The sequence below is a fragment of the Actinia tenebrosa genome, unplaced genomic scaffold (genome assembly GCF_029948245.1).
Source record: "Actinia tenebrosa isolate PJP-AT-01 unplaced genomic scaffold, QUT_ActTen_1.0 PGA_scaffold2__45_contigs__length_23673736, whole genome shotgun sequence".
In the NCBI taxonomy this organism is placed as follows: Eukaryota; Metazoa; Cnidaria; class Anthozoa; order Actiniaria; family Actiniidae; genus Actinia; species Actinia tenebrosa.
The window spans coordinates 1178433-1195302 of record NW_028292579.1 but is presented as its reverse complement, the minus strand read 5'-3'; the positions used below and the strand labels follow the sequence as shown (position 1 = coordinate 1195302).

Below are 16870 nucleotides of genomic sequence, written 5' to 3'. Positions count from 1 at the left end.
ATTTAGGCAAATAATTGTCAAATTGAAATATTTAAAGAACGAAAAAAATATGAGGACATTAACTAGTTTAATTTTTTGATCTTTTGATGATTTTTTTTTGTTAGAGAATAAATAATCTCATGTATCAAAATCGTGACCCCCCCCCCCCCCCCCCCCACTCTATAAACATGATTTTACGAGTTGACAACCATAAATGAACACGATTACGGAGGCGGAACTTTCCGAGGTAAAAATTATTCAAATTTCGAGGACAAAAGTGTGTACACAACATCTTTACAGGAGCTCGCTTAACAGCTTTGTCACTGTTAAAAGCAAGTTGAGTTCAAACAGGCACCCTTACTTTACAGATGCAAGATTGTTTTTATAAATCATGGCAGAAATCAATTTGAAAACAGAACAGGAAGTTCTTCAGGCTTTTAGGGTTCTACGACTGAAAGCTAAAAGCCTTGGAATCAAGGATTCTTCTCTGATCCAAGTGAAATCTGTAAAAAATTTAAAGAGGAAAACCTCTTGGAGGTACATCGGTACATTTCTCGTTGGTTTCATCGCTGTTGTTATCGGATTTGGCGTCTATGCCTTCAAAAGTAACACACTCACACAGAGAGCATTAGTCGAGTTTGTGGCTGACAAAATCATTGAAACAGATCTTAATAAAGACAACTGTTTAATTCCTATGCCAGAGTTCGTTCTGGACCTATTTCGGCCTCCAGTGGACTGCAATATCTGTAAAAACATCAGTAAAGTAGACCGAGTTAAAGCAATTACCCGAGAGGAGTTCTTAGAGAAGTACGCTTATACAAGCCGTCCTGTTGTCATTGAAGATGGCACGCAAAACTGGACTGCTCAAAAACACTTCAGTTTTGACTTTTTCAAAACGATCTACAGCCCAGACAGCCCTGTTTTAAAGAACCAAGACTCGCAATGCCAGTTTTTTCCTTACAACACGAAATTTCAATCTCTTGAAGAAGTTTTTGAAATGCCTGAAAAAGACGCAAAGATGGAAGGCAAGAAATGGTACATTGGTTGGTAAGCGATTGACTTTTTAACTCCTTTATAAATTTGATCCTAGATAATTATTATTTTAAGCCTAATATGTTATAATAGCCTAAATATCCTTAAGGAATCTCAATTACACGTAAAACGAAGCGAGCTTGCTATGAGCATGGATTATTTATTTAATATTTAATAACACAATACTGATTTTTTTAAACATGAATTATATATAATTTAAAAAAGGTGATTCGGATATAACTTCATTTAGCTATAACTTATCGAAATTGAGTTTTTTATACTTTTTTTCTTTGCTTGAAATGTCAGTTCCGTATTCGTAAAAACGGGCTTGGTGAAACAGCTGTGAACATAAGCGCGTATTTTACAGGAAATTATTCCTGTTAAAGTTTGTTCACTAAATTACCTATTGTCATCGTCAAACTTCAAGCATCTGTTCGATCTTGTGAATATACCAGCATGTCTGTTGCATAGTTACTTAGTAACACCAATCAGTTTCAAACACGTCAACGGGTGCTATTATAATTTGGCAATCTTTGTTTTTCTCTTGAAAAAATATGTTTCAATAATTCTGTCATTACATGGCTTGTCCTGAAAGCTTTCTTGGATAAAGTCTCATTCTTATAAAGTCTTCTCAGATAAGGGAGCATGGAGCACGCGGAGGGCCAAATAAGAGACTGGTGTAGGGCTGGAAGTTCCATGATTGAAAGATACTAAGAGACTAGTATGGGAGACTACCAGCCTCTCCCCCTCTGCGGTACCTGATAACGGTGTTAAAACTGTTCTGCTGTTCACAAGAGCAGGGGATTGTTGCTCGATAAAACGGACTGCTTTCGGAGGCATGTTTAAAAACAACTTCCTTACTCTGTAGGCTGCATTTATGATGTATAATGTATGGCAGGGGGGAGGCAGGAGAAATTAAAGGGGAATCAGGAAAATGTTTATCAATGAAATGGAGAGGATTGAAATTTTTTATCAGAGAATGAGTCACTTGCATTTTAGCCTCGTTTACTACCACTACCAGTCTCCCTTGCACACTTTCTTTTGTTCAGTAAATTAGCACCAATTGTTTTACTATTCTCATGAGGGAATACAAATTCAAATGAGAAACAAAGTTCGCATAGCATTTTGGTAGTGGTAGTAAAATGAAGCCATCATGCAATTGGCCTATAGAGCATTTTCACGTGACGTCACAGCGGCCATTATGGGGTACCAACACAATACATTTTCTATCCTCTGGGAATTGAACTCTATTTTTATGCAAATACTGTGCAGAAAGTTTCTATTGTTTATGGCTGCCTTCTCACGTGAGTGAAAATGCTCTATTGTGGGGATGCAAGATTTTTAGAAGAAGCTACAAGAGATTGCCCAGGGGGTGGGGGGCCGAAGAATTTTCTTTGTCATTTAAAGATTTCACCTCCAATCCCCCACCCCATCTGCCATACATTATGAACACAGCCATAAGGAGACATGGACACACATTATTTTACTTGATCGTCATTCTAGTTGCGACCAGTTGTGTTCTTCTGTTTCTAAACATTCGTTAGAACACCAGTTATTAACTTTGTTTGCTGTTCACAGGAGCAACTGTGATTCTGGAGCTGCTAACGAATTGAGAAAATATTACAAGAGGCCATACTTTCTCCCTGAGATTTCAGAATCAAGTAAAACAGATTGGATTTTCATGGGCTGTCCAGGAATTGGCGCACACATGCATGTGAGTTCTAAGTAATATATAATATAATAAATATATGATTAAGTTATGAAAGGTTAATCTGCCTGCAAATGGAACAAAAGCCATTCAATTTTCTGTCATTGAAGTTAAGCGTTCTTAAAATGGGGTCTTGATTATATTTTAAAGCCAACATTTCTACAAAATTGAATTTGGTCCTAGTAAAGAACTGCTTGGGGAAATTGAATCTTTTGACATTGTGTAGTTCCAAAAATTATCCACACCCTGTCCTCACGGAGGACTTTTTTTAAGACACACCCTACCCCGAGAAATTCCAATTTTCTTCCATACAAACTCTGTAATTTTTGTTCTTTCTCTGACCCCTCCACCCTTCGGAAATTCCAAATTTCTCTGTGGGGTGGGTATGGATGATTTCTGGAACTACACATTTGAATTTCATATAAGTTTGTCTTCATTAATTACTTGTAACTTTTTTTGCATTAAAGAAAAAAATTGCGAAAGGCTTTCTCTAATAGAAATCCCATTTAAAATTTTCTCTAATTTTGTGAAAAACGTATTTCCAAGTTAGTACTACTAAAGTGGTGCATTTGAGTGGCTTTTTCTGTATTAAACACCATTAAAACTTGTGAACTATTTAATTCTATCAAAAGTTGCACTTGAATTTCCAAGGAAATTTTGGTACTTGATGATTTTACGAGGCGTTTGAATTTCTTGATAATTCATCAATTCAATAATTATAAATTCGTTTTTAACAGTTTTTTGACGCGAATACTATTCAAGTGCTATAAAAGCCATTCAAGTGCTCTCTATTAAATATTGCTTAAAATTTGCATAAAAAAGCTCTCGAGTTAAATTTAATAAGAAAAATGACAATTAAACAATATAGAATAAGTGTTCTTTGATAGAATTATTTACCTTCTTGAGGTTAATGTTTTTATTTGCTCTGGGGGAGGGTGCGAAGTAAATTAGCTCAAAATAGCTCAAAATTGGCTGGCAATTAGTACAGACCAAGATAAATCACAGGACAAGAAATCTGAGAATAATATTGTTTGTTTAAGTTTTTTTTATCCATATTCACTTGCCTTTCTGTTTTCTTGTGGTAAATGGGATCTTATTCTCTGAATTAAGATTTATACAATTCTGTGTTGAACTCCAGCCTGCCCTGTCGCACGACTATTAATCTTGCTCATTATTTTCCATGGACGGGGAGGGGGGGGGGGGTGGGTTTCGCTTGCTAACCCTTAAAAGAATCCTGACCCCACCTTTCATAAAAATGTCCACTTAAGCCCTTAAGATATTGACTGTTGGCTTATTGCTTTTCTTATTTCTTAGATTATATATTTAGTGGACTTCAAATGTGATTCATGGCATGATTGATAAAAGTGGATGAAATGCATTCTCTGGAAGAAGTATGGAAGATCCTAGCTTAATTTCAGTTTTTTGTTTTGGTTTTTCAGATTGATCAAGTGGGGAATCCATCCTGGCAAGCGCAGATCAGTGGCCAAAAAAAGTGGACATTAGAGCCGCCACCAGAGTGTGCTCATATCTGTCATCCAAAAATGGAAGTGGTCGTACATCCAGGGGAGATAAGTAAGTTTGATGCAAGTTGTTTTTCTTCAACAAGCAAATCTCCTTGCGTGTGGCTGAGAGGATGGAAGCCACAGTCACAGTTTTTGAGAGGGATTGTTTTGGCAGCACAACCCGGGGAAGGGGGGGTACTCTTGCCAGTTTAGGGTAGGCCTGTTCCAGAGTAAAATGGCTGAAATTCATACCCTGTTCCAGAGCAAGATAGCTGAAAATCACAACCTGTTCTGGTATTGCGAAAATGGATACCCTGTTCCAGAGAGGAAAGAGCGTAATTTCATATACTCTGTTCCAGAGCGAGCGCGATTTTATATACCCTGTTCCAGAGTAGAATCGCTGAAAACCATACCCTGTTTGGAGGCACGTATCCGTATAGCGAATATATATCATATTTTAACATCAATTCTGTATGTTCAGTTGTTTTAGATACAAACAGATGGTTTCACAAGACAGATATCCTGGAAGGACAGTTGAGCATAACTATTGGCTCCGAGTATGATTGAACATGGTAAAGGAACCATATACTAGTTGAATGACATAACTTTGGCGTAACATTTTCCCATATCAGATCATGAGTCATTCCCTTGAGTATTATTTCTTTCTTTACTGTCAAATACATTATTGATATACAATGTGTTGTATGTAACAGTTATTGTGTCATTCCCTTGAGCATTATTTATTTCTTTACTCACATTTTGAGAGCCATGTAGCAAGCAGTTGAGATGTAATGTTTTCATAAGAATACAATGAATCGCACCTAATGCTATAGATAGAAGACAAATGAACACAATAGATTTTTTAAATGCATTACATGAACTGACTTCTATATAGGCTCTTCCTATTCACATTTACAGTAATATGTTTGGGTTGTAACGTGGACAAAGAACAGTCCCTTTTCTCATTCCGTAAATACCACTGAAGACTCATCTCCACAGGCTTAGCCTCGCTTAAGAGTAAATCATTTGCAAATGTCAACTTTAATGTAAAGAATGTGCAGCTTGAACAATACCAATGTTTTGAAATCCCACAGACTTTTAATGGTATCTGTGAATAGCTGACTCATAAACGAGGCTAAGACTGTGCAAATGAGTCTGTAGTCTTCAAAAATAGCGGTATGCATTGAATGGGGTGGAAACTGGGGTGCTATAGTCTCGAAGGGAATGGCGCATGTTCTGAAATGGGAAATTGTGCCTACACTGACCACAAAATTCTAGTCTTAGCGCCATTTGCCTTAGTTGTGATATGCAACAGAGCAGCACATTTTTTTTACAGAGAAGTAATATAACTTATTGACAGACATTATTGAATCCCATAATCTAAACCGTACTGTCTTGCTTTGTTGGCATTATGTAATGTTTAATAAACGAGCAGGAGTGTTTTATCGGGTATAAAACACGAGGCGCAGCCGAGTGGTTTTAGACCCGATAAAACACGATCTGCGAGATTATTGAACGGCTTAGAAAACTTATGATGTTTGTTCTCATTGTGTACCGATTTTTTTACGAAATGAACCAAGTTTGATAGAGAAAATCCAAGTTAAAGTTTATGCAAATGAAGACGAATCTTTATCAGATATAAAATCACCTTCATGGTCATGATTTCTATTGTGTTTTCTTCATGAATTATTAATGAGTTTTCTAAGCATTGATAAAATTGTGTAGCATTCTAAAAGAATTTAATAGTATTATTTAAAAATTACCTTTACCCTCTAGTTCCCTTTTTGCTTAAAACATAGAAAACATCACCATCATAATGTTGGTGTGGGGGGGGGGGGGGGGGAGCAGTTCATATTATTGTTGTTCTATGTAACAGTAGAGCAAGGATGGTTCTTCATGTATGAAGGCATTACTTTATTCTTGCTCAAAAATCATCTTAAAATATGACATGTAATATGACACGCACAGCTTCTCTGTCAACAATGTCGTGAGATTTGAAGGTCGGTTGAAAAAATTGTCGTTGCAAAACGCGTCTCATTAACAACAACGACCTTCAGCATAAAAGCCACTCTGGCACAATTAAAACTAATAACAATACACATAAAAATATTTGATTAATATTTATTAGTGACTAGACAATAATAGAACAGGGTGTATTTTTGTAGAAATATCGTTGAGTGCTAAACACTCAGACTACTTGCCTAAATATAAAGTTCTGTAAAGCTATCATTGGTCTTTTCAATTCTCAAAACATTATCAAAAACTACTTATATTTTGGTAATACAATCTCATAAAAATATACTAAACGAACATATTATAAAATGCTTTTAAAACAATAAAGTTGACGTGATACAAATCATAAGACCTAAAAACCAAATACACCTTTTTTCTACGAGTTGTGTGAGCGTTGGGACCATTAATTTTTCGTTGGGGGGAGATGGTGGGATTTGCTTGGTAACCCATACCAGAAGTCTGACCCTCCCCTCCCTTGTTGTCCATACTGTTTATTCTAAAAGTGTTGTGACTCGGATTTTTCGTGTGCCCCATTTTCGAACTTGATTTTTTTAACGACCCTCCCCTCCCCCCTAACAAATCCCAACTCCTCCCTTCCCCTGTAAGAAATGAACGGTTCCTTTAGTGTCTGGTTCACTCAGCTTGCATCAGTCGGTAATGGATGACAGCGTCGACGATGAACACGACGACAGCCATGAACCCAGACACCTTGAAAAATAAATTGTAGAGAAAAAAGTTAGAAGATTTTTGACATAGTTGAGGTGATTACACGCAGTGCTCAATGAGTTTAGACTATAGAACACTAGCTCTGAGTCCCGAGAAGAATTGTTCTGGAGGAAAAAACAATGGATTTTTTTGAATAAGAAAACTGAGACGCCATATTGTTTTCTCCCCAGAACAATTTCTCTAGGAATTCAGTGCAAGGAGTCTATCTACATTCCTGAGACAGATTGAACATGACAGTGGTTGATAGAGATCAGCTTTGTTAAGTTACCCAAGAATATAAGAGACTGAAAAAATCTTTTGTTCAATTGCCCTATTTCACTATGACGTCACTGCTTGTTTATGTGGGGGATAGAATCGCCAAATCCAATAGAAAATTCAACAAAATTTGCTCCTAGCGAAACAGTTTAATCTAAAATGGCCTGGTTTAATATAATATGTGTTAATATGTACTAAAAAATGTTCTGAGCGTTTGCTGGCTATTCTACTTCTCTTTGTGGATTGATACGGGTTTTCGGTGAATTTGCGTTGATTTGACCCCCTCCGACGACCAAAGAATAAAGAATAGTTACACGCTGACGAGGCTGAGGTTGAGTAACGGAATCCGTGAAATGGACTATTCCAATTTTTTTTTTTTTGTACTTTGACTATTACTCACTCACTTTGTTACACGGGTTAACTAAGATAACTCTAGTAAGTTCAGTAGACCTCAGTAGACCGTAGACCTACAAAACTTTGCACACATTTGTACAAATTAGTAAGTTCAGTAGACCTCAGTAGACCGTAGACCTACAAAACTTTGCACAAATTTGTACAAATTAGTAAGTTCAGTAGACCTCAGTAGACCGTAGACCTACAAAACTTTGCACACATTTGTACAAATTAGTAAGTTCAGTAGACCTCAGTAGACCGTAGACCTACAAAACTTTCCACTAATTTGTACAATTTCAGTTCACCTTTTCACGAACATATGGTATTCACTCTGTAATAGTTTCTAAACTCACCAATGCTATGTATACAGACGCTGGAAGGGCCACATCGTACCTGGCAGAGTCTCTCTGGGCCACGTGGGCTATCAATGCCATTCCAATCAACAGCAGTATGGCAAATACTATAGAATCGATGAACACCTAAAGCAAAGAAAAACGATTAATATTCTCAACAATATAATGATTCTACATGAAGTAAATTATTGATGGTACAATTTTTTTACTACAAATCGTTAATTTCTCGCGCTCTGATTGGCTATTTTTTATGATCATTAAGACGACAGACCAATAAGCTGACGTCAACGAGCGAGACCTCTTAGCGTTGGTCGTTTTGATCACTTAAAAACGTTAAAAAAAATGCGTTTTAGGGAGTTTTTATGTTAAAAAACAAATGGAGTACATTTTCTATGTTCTGCATGCCATCTTATCGAACATGGAATGGCGTCAGCATATGATCCAAACTTCGCAGTGAAACTACGTGCTGCGCTCGTGGGTATATGCATCTTGGAGGTATCAACAATATGCTAAAGAGTGTGATGTCATAGGAGGCATTATTAAATATACAACACTTTTCTGGCGCATTTAAAGAGATGCATCACTTAAGTCATGCATAGTCAAAACCACGTATTGAAAACCGGCAGCCATGTTGGAGGATATAACAAAAGAATTCACTGAAAATTCTTTTGCTAAATTCCTCCAACATGGCCGACTTGAAAACCATCAATACTTGAGAAAAATCCACAGAACAAGTTCAAGTTTGAAATGTCTGATACTCATGCGTTACTCGTTTCAGTCAGTTCACAGACAGCGGTTTCATTCCGGAATGAGTGTTCGTACCACGTTTATATAATACCGCTATGGAATATTGTTCAGGAACGAGCGTTTTCGTTCCGGAATGAAAATGTGGATGAACTCATTCCAGAATGACTTGTTCCGGAATAAAATTTCGCTCTGGTATCATGTAAAAAGATACAAAGAAAATATGGCAATTAAGGGGGATTAACTCTTTCCGGAACGGAACTCATTCCGCTATCAAGTAAACGGCAGACGTTCTCGTGAGTTTGGGGAAGAATCGAGGTTTTGGGGTTCCTGTTTCAACTACATGCCCGAGAGAAAAATGGGACCTAGCAAGAAAAAGGAAACGTCCCCTTCACTTTTTTTTTTTTGTTGAACCGCGATGTTCGACCAAATTTCGCAAAGAACGCCTACTTTGAAGGCTAAGTTAGGTATATACATGGCTATGAACGTTGGTTTGTACCGTTTTTTTCCAGTTTGTATTTGGAAACTTGTGGACCACATTGAAGGTGTAAAGGATAAAAAAGATGATTACAACGATGAGAGCTGCAATGGAAATGTAGATGAAGTAGCCAGTACAGCACGCAAAGCCGCATGAAATCGTGATGAGCAGCAGGATCTGAAAGATATAAGTTGTTCATTCGTTCAGTCATCCTTTCATTTATCCATCCATCCATCCATCCATCCATCCATCCATCCATCCATCCATCCATCCATCCATCCATCCATCCATCCATCCATCGATCCATGCATCCATCGATCCATGCATCCATCTATTCATCCATCCATGCATGCATCCATGCATCCATCCATGCATGCATGCATCCATGCATCCATGCATGCATGCATCCATGCATCCATGCATCCATGCATCCACGCATCCATGCATCCATGCATCCATGCATCCATAGATAATGGATCTTTTTACCTTGGGCGTAATGTTTTTCCCATTTCAGACCACGTGTCATCCCCAAGAGTGTCATTTATTCGTTTAATGGTTACACATGAGAAGACACATGGATATGGATACAACTCAAACAAAGAATCTTATTCCCAAGAGACACATGGTCTGAAATGGGAAAACATTACGCCCAAGGTAAAGAGCTCCGTTCGTTTCTTAAGCAGGCCTTACTCACCGCTTCCACAATCTTGAGGATCCCGGGCGGGGAGGTTACATAGGAGGTAGAACATCCCGATTGAGTGCCAGCTTCTGCGTCAGCCATTGTACGGTTCTAGTCTGTGTTGCAATAGGGATACAGGATGATAAAAAAAGACTAAGTAAGTGCGACTATCGTTAGAGAAAGAGGCCTTAACAAGATAAGACTCTATAGACCGTTTTCTCAAGGTTGCGTGCGCATCCAAATTTAAGGAACTTGACGGGCCACGATACCAAAACACTAGTATTATCCTGCATTGCTATGAATTTTTTTGGATAGGAATTTATAAAATCGATCACTCTCCTCTTTAAATATAAAACTGGCTTCTCAATTTTAATGAATTTGCGTTTTTCAGTTTTGTGGCCCGTTAAGTTGAATGCGCACGCAACCTTCAGAAAATGGCCTATTGATTGAAGAGGTTTTCGCTACTACGAGAAACAAGCTTCCAATTCTATCTGTGAGTTAGGTATGCCCTGCCTTTGATCAGCCCAGAGGTTGTTTCAGGGTTCTATCTGTGAGTTAGCCATGCCCTGACTTAGATCAGCCCAGAGGTTGTTTCAGGGTTCTATCTGTGAGTTAGCCATGCCCTGACTTAGATCAGCCCAGAGGTTGTTTCAGGGTTTGCAAATGCTTTGTTTCAATACACAAATACAACATATTGAAGGTTACAATAGTAAGAGAAATCATATAAAATCTATGTAAATCTAAAAACCTATATTGATAATCATAGCAAGTACAGATATACAAGTACAGATATACAAGTATCGTAAAAGTTAGTAAACGAAAAACGTAAACTAGGTTCTAAAACTGTACTGCTAAATTATATTTAAAACGTAGCCTATTTACGAAACTATTTTTAAATGTTTCAGTATTTACTAAGGGCATTTGAGATGTTTTTGTTCGAAGCCTGCTTGATTATTTTTTTTCATTACTAATTCTAGTGCAGAGCTCGAGCCTGCTATCATACTTTTCTAAAAAAAGTTCATAAATACCAATCAGTTGGGAAATGCAACGTCTCTTAAAACATCGCTTAAAAAACATTGAATATTCATATTTTCTCGTATCTTCAACCTCGCTGAAGGTAAAATTGTTTCGAACAGGATGCGTCCGCTTTATACTCCACGCAAGCAATAGCATGAGCCAGTTTAAGATTCTCGTTTACGGCAAACGTGAAACGTCAGTGGACCATTAAAAAATTCTTCAAAATTAGTGAAAAGGAATCGCAAAAATCTCCAAGTAGTAGATAAACAAAAGAATACTTGTCTTTGTCGAGAAGGTTTGCAAAACGTAAAGTGAAATGTAGGGAAACGATGAAAACGCGGTCACGTTTGCCGTTTGCGGGAAGGAAAAACGGGAATCTTAATCTGCCTAATATAATTCAGAGAATGCGGCGCAAACCATATATCTGTGAAATCGCACAACAAATTTAGAAAATTTCGCTTGCACTAGTACTGTCAAAAAAAGTCAATTGTACTTCTAAGTACTTCAAAGTAGAATATATGTGATATCTTTTAGCGTTTTCTAGATATTTGTCAAAATACTGGAATGCTTTGGAGTAATTTCAGGCTCAGTACAGACCCTACGACTGGCTACTTTTATTTGTCAAATTAGTCGAACATGTCTTTATTAAATGCTAGAGCAATACCTTATTATTAATCATAATTGCAGTGCGGTACTCAGTGCTGGAAGAAATCAGAAGTGAAATTCGGAATCTCTCTTAAACCGCGATAACCATCTAATAGAGTACAGTGAATAAGAGGAGGATCCAGGGCTATTTATTGGATGAAAAAAAATCCGAAGACTGACAAAATTGGAAGAGACCAATAGGCCGAGTCTAATTTGGCAGTCAGAGGATTTTTTTGAATTTAATCGTTTCCAAATTGGACAGACATGTAGTCCCACTATTGCAGATTAATTATATCATCCCAAACTATACCAGACTGTTTCCATAAGTCATAGTTTTCCCTCGAAAGAATGCTGTTACGCCACAAAATGCAATAACTCGCACAAAACGTAATAATGTAATAACAACGCAAAATGAAAAACTTTTGACGCAAAATGTAATAACTTCAATAACGCATTTTAAATATCCAGAAAATCAATATTTGTTCTGTATACGAACCATACCAGATGACTTAAACTTGAATTTCGCATGAACCGTCAAGATAAATATTCATGTTGAATACATGATTTCAACGTGTGGATTTTACAAAGCAAGTCCACTCACTCCAACAGTAGTATATTTGAGGGGAAAATCAGCAACTCTTCATATATATCACCAATATCAAGCGCACTCAGGATCAACATAACACTTTAAAAAATTTACCACATTATGGTAAAAAACGTACCAAAATAACATGAATTAATTAGTCATAATGTTCATCAATTTGCAATAAAAAAAATACATAAAAATTAGCATCTAATCTTAGCAAAAAAAGTCGCGGGCAGTTGTTTAATATCTCGTAATGTAGTCTAACCAGTTTTTTTCCCCCAGACGATTCTCTATTCTGTTCTGTTCGGTTCTACTGTGTCGTTTACGTCCATTCAGTAAACAATGATTTTAAGATGCGTTATTGAAGTTATTACATTTTGCGTCAAAAGTTATTACATTTTGCGTTGTTATTATACATTTTGTGCGAGTTATTACATTTTGTGGCGTAACAAATGCGAAAGGAAGCGATTCTAATTAATCATTAATTGGATAAGGAGAGAGAAATTGAAAATGATACGATAGTTGCTTCTATGGGATTATAGAGTGATGATACAATAGCGCAGCGCACTGATTCTAAAAATAGCTTAAAGCTTCGGACAAACATTGCATTCTGTTTAATCGCTACGAGGATTATACGAACCGATTTTATTATTTTTACTTAAAGTTATAACAATAACCCATGTAAACTAAGATCAACTGCGATCGGCTGTGAAAATTATCTGCTGAAAGTAAACTTATCAGTTTGTTTGTCCGAATTTCGCCTTTGTCTTCGTTTTTATGACGTCACAACTGCGCTGCGCTATTATCACCACAATTAACTATTAGATGGTTTCCGGTTTGAGAGAGATTCTGAATTTCACTTCTGATTTCTTTCAGCACTGAGGCCCCGTCCACACTATGCCGGATAGATTTGAATCCGCAACTTTATTTTTCAGTTAGGCCTTCCATCCACACTAGTCCGAGCCAATCCGGAACAATTCTTCACCGAAAACGATTTTTTTTCGAATACGGTCTCCAGAGTGGAACAATTTGAAAACGCCGGCTAGCCGTATTTCGAGAACATTTCGTATCCAGAAAGCTGTTTCAGTTTTGAAATAAGACGCTTGCATGATGGCGTCATTGACCTCTACTACCAGACTCCCTTGCACACTTTCTTTTGTTCAGTTAATTAGCACCAATTGTCCTACTATTCTCATGAGGGAATACAAATTTGATATCTAATATATTAAATGATTAATATATTAAAATAAGGATATATAGTCTTTAATCAATAATTAATAATAACAATAATCTCTAATCAATAATTAATAAATTTTAAATATTTATACATTTTTTCAAGATTGTAAAAAACGAATAGAATTTGTCCATTATTTAAATATGAATATGTTAATATATAACACTTACAAAGAAGAAGGAATTATAAGATGAAAAACTGACTAATAAGGAAAATTGAAATATATATTAAATATCTAACTATGTATCTTTATCTAAAAATCTACGTTAATAAGCTAAAAATCTAAATTTATAAAATGGCGCTTTCAGCAACCTGAATGTCTAAGTCTATGTTGTTTATATCATTATAAGTTCTTTTTATAGTCCTTGAGCCTCGTAGACATACAAGTGCAGATCTTAACAGAGAGAAACAAGTCTTGGCCCTAATCCATGCCATTGTTTTGTGGTACTCTTCACCTTTCTTTCGGGCTATCAGTTCAGCAAGCCTGCTGTGATATGTTTTGCATTCTTTACTCATACCTCCTGTTGTACAAAAGACAAGGGGAGTAAATGTTCCATGTTCGATTTCGTTTACTCTTTCGGTGTATTTCCGCTTCTTGTCATTTTCATGTAGCTTGTAGATTTTGGGTAGATCTAGATCTTTGTACGTATCTGCATTTGGGTGACAAACCCTTACGTCAAAAAAGGCAGAACGTTGCTTCTCCCAGAAACCTCGTGCATGGATGTCAAGTCTTGCGTCTGCAGCTTTGTTTGCTCCTTTGCTTAGTTTCTCATCTGAGATTGATTGTAACAAGGGCTCAATCTCTACGTCGTTGCATACTGTGCTAAGAAGCTCAGCCTCCAGATTGCGTAATTCGTTGTGACGTTGAATTACGAATCCACCACGTTTACATATCATTGCGTGATCGACCGAGAAATCTTCACCACATACACACTTTGATGGAATGTCTCTGAAAGAACAATTATAACGGAGACGTAAAGCGTCTCTAAATTCTCTCTTGTTCAAGTCGAATCCCATTTCCTTAAGAGGAATTTAATATATTAAAATAAATTAATAAATTAATGTAATAAAATAAGCATATGAAGTATTTGTAGTATATACAGTCAATGTCATTAACGTTGTCCACCGTATTTCTTTTAGTCTAAATGTGTAAATGTGTAAATGTATTTTTTTGGTGGATAACGTTAATGACATTGACTGTATGTATTTTATTTTGGCAAAATCATCGTAACTTTGAAAGGATATATGTTGCATTGATAATCGAAATGAATATATGAATAAATATTAATTTTTAAAGGAAATGTCATTGTTAGAGTGAAGTCACTAAACCCGTGCAATAGATATTAGATTAATACACATTAGTAGATCCTAATTCCATTGTTTTTTTTGTGTGTCTATTTGACTATTACACGTTGACTAGAGTGACCACAGTAAATCCGTGAAACACTAATTACTAAATAGTACAAAATAGTGCTAATTAAACAATAGAAAACAATGGAATTTGCATGAAATTGTGCTATATTTAGTATTACTAAAGTTTCACGGATTTACTGTGGTCTCTAGTATTTTTTATTTCAGGGGTTAAATGATTTCGCTCTATCATAACTTAGATTCAACACGAAACCTTAAAGTGATCAGATTAGAGTAAAAGCATTTAACCCATGAACAAAAGAAACGGAAAGCCAACGTGTAATAGTCAAATAGACACCCAAAAAAAGGCAATGGCCATGGAATTACGATCTACTAATGTGTATTAGTCTAATATCTATTTCACGAGTTTAGCGACTTCACTATACTCTGAGAACTCGCTACTACTGTAAGCTACGATGAACTGTTATGGGGAATTTGAATCACTTCATCCGAATTCAGTTTGTTGTACAATATAAATTAATTAAACCGTGAAATAAAATCAACCCAAATACTAACTAATAGTATCTATTTAGTGACTAATAGTTGCTATTACTCAACCAGAACATTTATTAAACAAAAGACACAAATGGTCTCTTGTGTATTTGTCTTTGTATGATGAATGTTCTGGTTGAGTGATAGCAACTATTAGTCACTAAATAGATACTATTAGTTAGTATTTAGTTTTATCATATAATTATCCATAAATAAAAACTTTTTATAATAATAAAAAGCTTGTTAGGTTGATTTTATGGATAAATATATAATAAACAGAATATTACATGGGCGCGCGGAGATACGAAATTTATCTTTTCGTGTTGAAAATCTCTCACTCGTTCGCTACGCTCACTCGTGAGAGATCTTTTCAACGCTCGAAGATAAATTTCGTATCTCCGCGCGCCCATGTAATATCCTCTATATTTTATTTCACGGTTTAATTGCATCCGCTCTAGGGGTGTACTCGACTTGCATGCACCACAGTAAATGGCTCAAGAAAAATCTTAATTCCAAGCAAAACGACTACCTGCAATATTGCTAAAATGGTTGATATTCTAAAGATTTAAAGATTGATCAATTGGAACTGTGATAGTAATATGCGCTCCAGATTTCGTTGTTAATTTTAAGGTGTAAAGGGTTTTAGGTCGTTTTTGCTTATCTAAAGGTTTGGAGCACTTTCTTCCCAGCCTTCGAGATGGTTTCTAATTACAACGCTAAAATTTTATGGCAAAATATATTCCTACCTCTAATTTTCTGGATTGCGGGTCTTCGTGTGTCGTTTCGTAGATATGAAAGGCAGTGGGCTGCAAGACTTTTTATACAGCAACACTCGAAAAAAATTTGCTTTCAGCACTGATTGACAATGTGTGGTAACACGCTATATCACGCTTAAACATGTAGCAAAGACAGGAAGCACAGTGAGGTGGAGTACTTGGATGAAAGTGAATTGCTTGAACGTAACTTTGATTGCGAACGTGTGGTAACACGTAGTTCCTTGATCTGCGATAGCAAATCACGTGGTATGGCATGAAGTGCAGTGAGCTGGGTTATAGCAAAGTTTGGAGGGAAGTTCTAACTTTAAATTAAAATTACGCAGCGCACTGATTCTAAAAATAGCTTAAAGATTCGGACAAACATTGCATTCTGTTTAACCGCTACGAGGATTATACGAACCGATTTTATTATTTTTACTTAAAGTTACAATAATAACCCATGTAAACTAAGATCAACTGCGATCGGCTGTGAAAATTATCTGCTGAAAGTAAACTTGTAAGTTTGTTTGTCCGAATTTCGCCTTTGTCTTCGTTTTTATGACGTCACGGCTGCGCTGCGCTATTGCTTCAGTTTAACGTTGATTGACAATTTTGTAGCAAGTTGTGGGAGTTCCCTGATCTGCACAGGCAAATCATTCAAAATCGAACAGGGTTTTTACAATCCCTCATCCCCTAGGTACGTTTACTATGTAAGCCATACGAACTGCAATCGGCTATAAAAATTGTCTGCTGAAAGCAAAGTACAAGTTTGTTTGTCTGAATTTCGTCTTTGTCTTCAGTCGGTTTTATGACATCATCTGCGCACTGTGCTATTCAAAGCAAACCCTCTCCCTCCCCTCCCACCGGGA

At 36.5% G+C, this 16870-nt stretch overlaps 2 protein-coding genes across 4 annotated transcripts; one reads left to right on the top strand and one right to left on the bottom strand.

Annotated features, from left to right (window-relative positions):
• Positions 1-198: 198 nt before the first annotated feature.
• Positions 199-4931, top strand: LOC116304513 (uncharacterized). The gene is made up of 4 exons (XM_031714256.2): positions 199-1026; positions 2590-2725; positions 4159-4291; positions 4703-4931. The coding sequence occupies exons 1-4, from the start codon at positions 371-373 to the stop codon at positions 4786-4788; spliced, it is 1011 nt and encodes a 336-aa protein (XP_031570116.1). The 5' UTR covers positions 199-370; the 3' UTR covers positions 4789-4931.
• A 1395-nt stretch (positions 4932-6326) lies between these two features.
• LOC148908944 (proteolipid protein 2-like) lies at positions 6327-16126 on the bottom strand. Of its 3 annotated transcripts, XM_089034285.1 has the most exons (5): positions 15993-16114; positions 9878-9978; positions 9205-9360; positions 7962-8087; positions 6327-6942 (listed from the first exon to the last, which is right to left on the bottom strand). In XM_089034285.1, exons 2-5 carry the CDS (start codon positions 9962-9964, stop codon positions 6868-6870), a joined length of 444 nt encoding a protein of 147 aa, XP_088890411.1. In that variant the 5' UTR covers positions 9965-9978; positions 15993-16114; the 3' UTR covers positions 6327-6867. The 3 variants fall into 3 exon arrangements, with proteins under 3 accessions (XP_088890411.1, XP_088890409.1, XP_088890410.1); XM_089034283.1 differs by lacking the exons at positions 6327-6942; positions 7962-8087; positions 9205-9360; positions 9878-9978 and adding an exon at positions 13478-14364 and having other exon boundaries at positions 15993-16036; XM_089034284.1 differs by lacking the exons at positions 6327-6942; positions 7962-8087; positions 9205-9360; positions 9878-9978 and adding an exon at positions 13479-14293 and having other exon boundaries at positions 15993-16126.
• Between the last annotated feature and the right edge of the window lie 744 nt (positions 16127-16870).

Coding starts and splice junctions, on each gene's coding strand:
- LOC116304513 (XM_031714256.2), top strand. CDS start 371: ATGGCAGAAATCAATTTGAAAACAGAACAGGAAGTTCTTCAGGCTTTT. Junction 1,027..2,589: donor AAGAAATGGTACATTGGTTG/GTAAGCGATTGA, acceptor TGCTGTTCACAG/GAGCAACTGTGATTCTGGAG. Junction 4,292..4,702: donor CGTACATCCAGGGGAGATAA/GTAAGTTTGATG, acceptor CTGTATGTTCAG/TTGTTTTAGATACAAACAGA.
- LOC148908944 (XM_089034283.1), bottom strand. CDS start 14,361: ATGGGATTCGACTTGAACAAGAGAGAATTTAGAGACGCTTTACGTCTC.